This window comes from Geospiza fortis, unplaced genomic scaffold (genome assembly GCF_000277835.1).
Source record: "Geospiza fortis unplaced genomic scaffold, GeoFor_1.0 scaffold130, whole genome shotgun sequence".
NCBI lineage: Eukaryota > Metazoa > Chordata > Aves > Passeriformes > Thraupidae > Geospiza > Geospiza fortis.
In genome coordinates this window covers 8,434,838-8,435,598 of record NW_005054300.1, presented here as the reverse complement: position 1 = coordinate 8,435,598, position 761 = coordinate 8,434,838, and the positions used below count along the sequence as shown (strand labels likewise).

At 59.9% G+C, this 761-nt stretch overlaps 1 protein-coding gene across 1 annotated transcript in view; it reads right to left on the bottom strand.

Moving 5' to 3' along the window:
* Window positions 1-760, bottom strand: part of LOC102032041 (D(1)-like dopamine receptor) — a gene marked incomplete at its 5' end in the record, with an annotated part of 1,327 nt that extends 567 nt beyond the window's left edge. The window contains one exon of the mRNA XM_031061616.1: window positions 1-760. This exon is cut by the window's left edge and continues 567 nt beyond it. Coding sequence (XP_030917476.1) covers window positions 1-760 — 760 coding nt within the window.
* Window position 761: the final 1 nt, after the last annotated feature.

Genomic DNA, 761 nt, shown 5'->3' with positions numbered 1-761 from the left:
GAAGAAAGAGGGCCAGCCAGCAGCAAACAAAGACTCCCATTATGATAGAAAGGGTCTGCAGCACCCTGGTCTCCTTGTGCAAGGATCTCCGCAGAGAGGATGTGGGCTCCTTGCCAGGAGCTGGCCACTGCCCCCCTGCTCTCTCAAGGGTGGAGATGCGGCGGATCTGGGCCTGGGCAATTCTGTAGATTCTGGTATAGGTCATGATCATTATGGCCACGGGGATGTAGAAGCTGATAAGGGAGGAGGTGATGGCATAAGTGCGGTTCAACCTGACATCACAGCGGGGCGTCCCAGGTAGCCAGGAGCCTGGATCTCTACTGTCCTTGGCTTTATGCCAGTGCAGCTGCACAGGGATGAAGGAGATGAGGATGGAGAGAGCCCAGGCCATGGCTATCATGGCACAAGCGAGGCGCTGCGTCATCCTGCGCTCATAGCGAAAGGGGCTGGCGATGGCCCAGTACCGGTCCAGGCTGATGATGCAGAGGTGGAGGATGGAGGCGGTGGAGCACATGATGTCGAAGGCCACCCAGGTGTCACAGAAGTGGCTGCCAAAGAGCCAGGAGCCTCCAGCCACCTCAGTGACCGCCTTCCAGGGCATCACCAAAAGGGCCACGCAGAGGTCCGAGATGGCCAGTGACAGCACGAACCAGTTGGTGACCTTGTTGCGGAGGTGGCGGAAGCGCAGGATGGCGAGGCACACAAGCGCATTGCCCAGCAGCGTGCTCAGCACCAGGGCGCCCAGCAGGCACCCGGTGAGC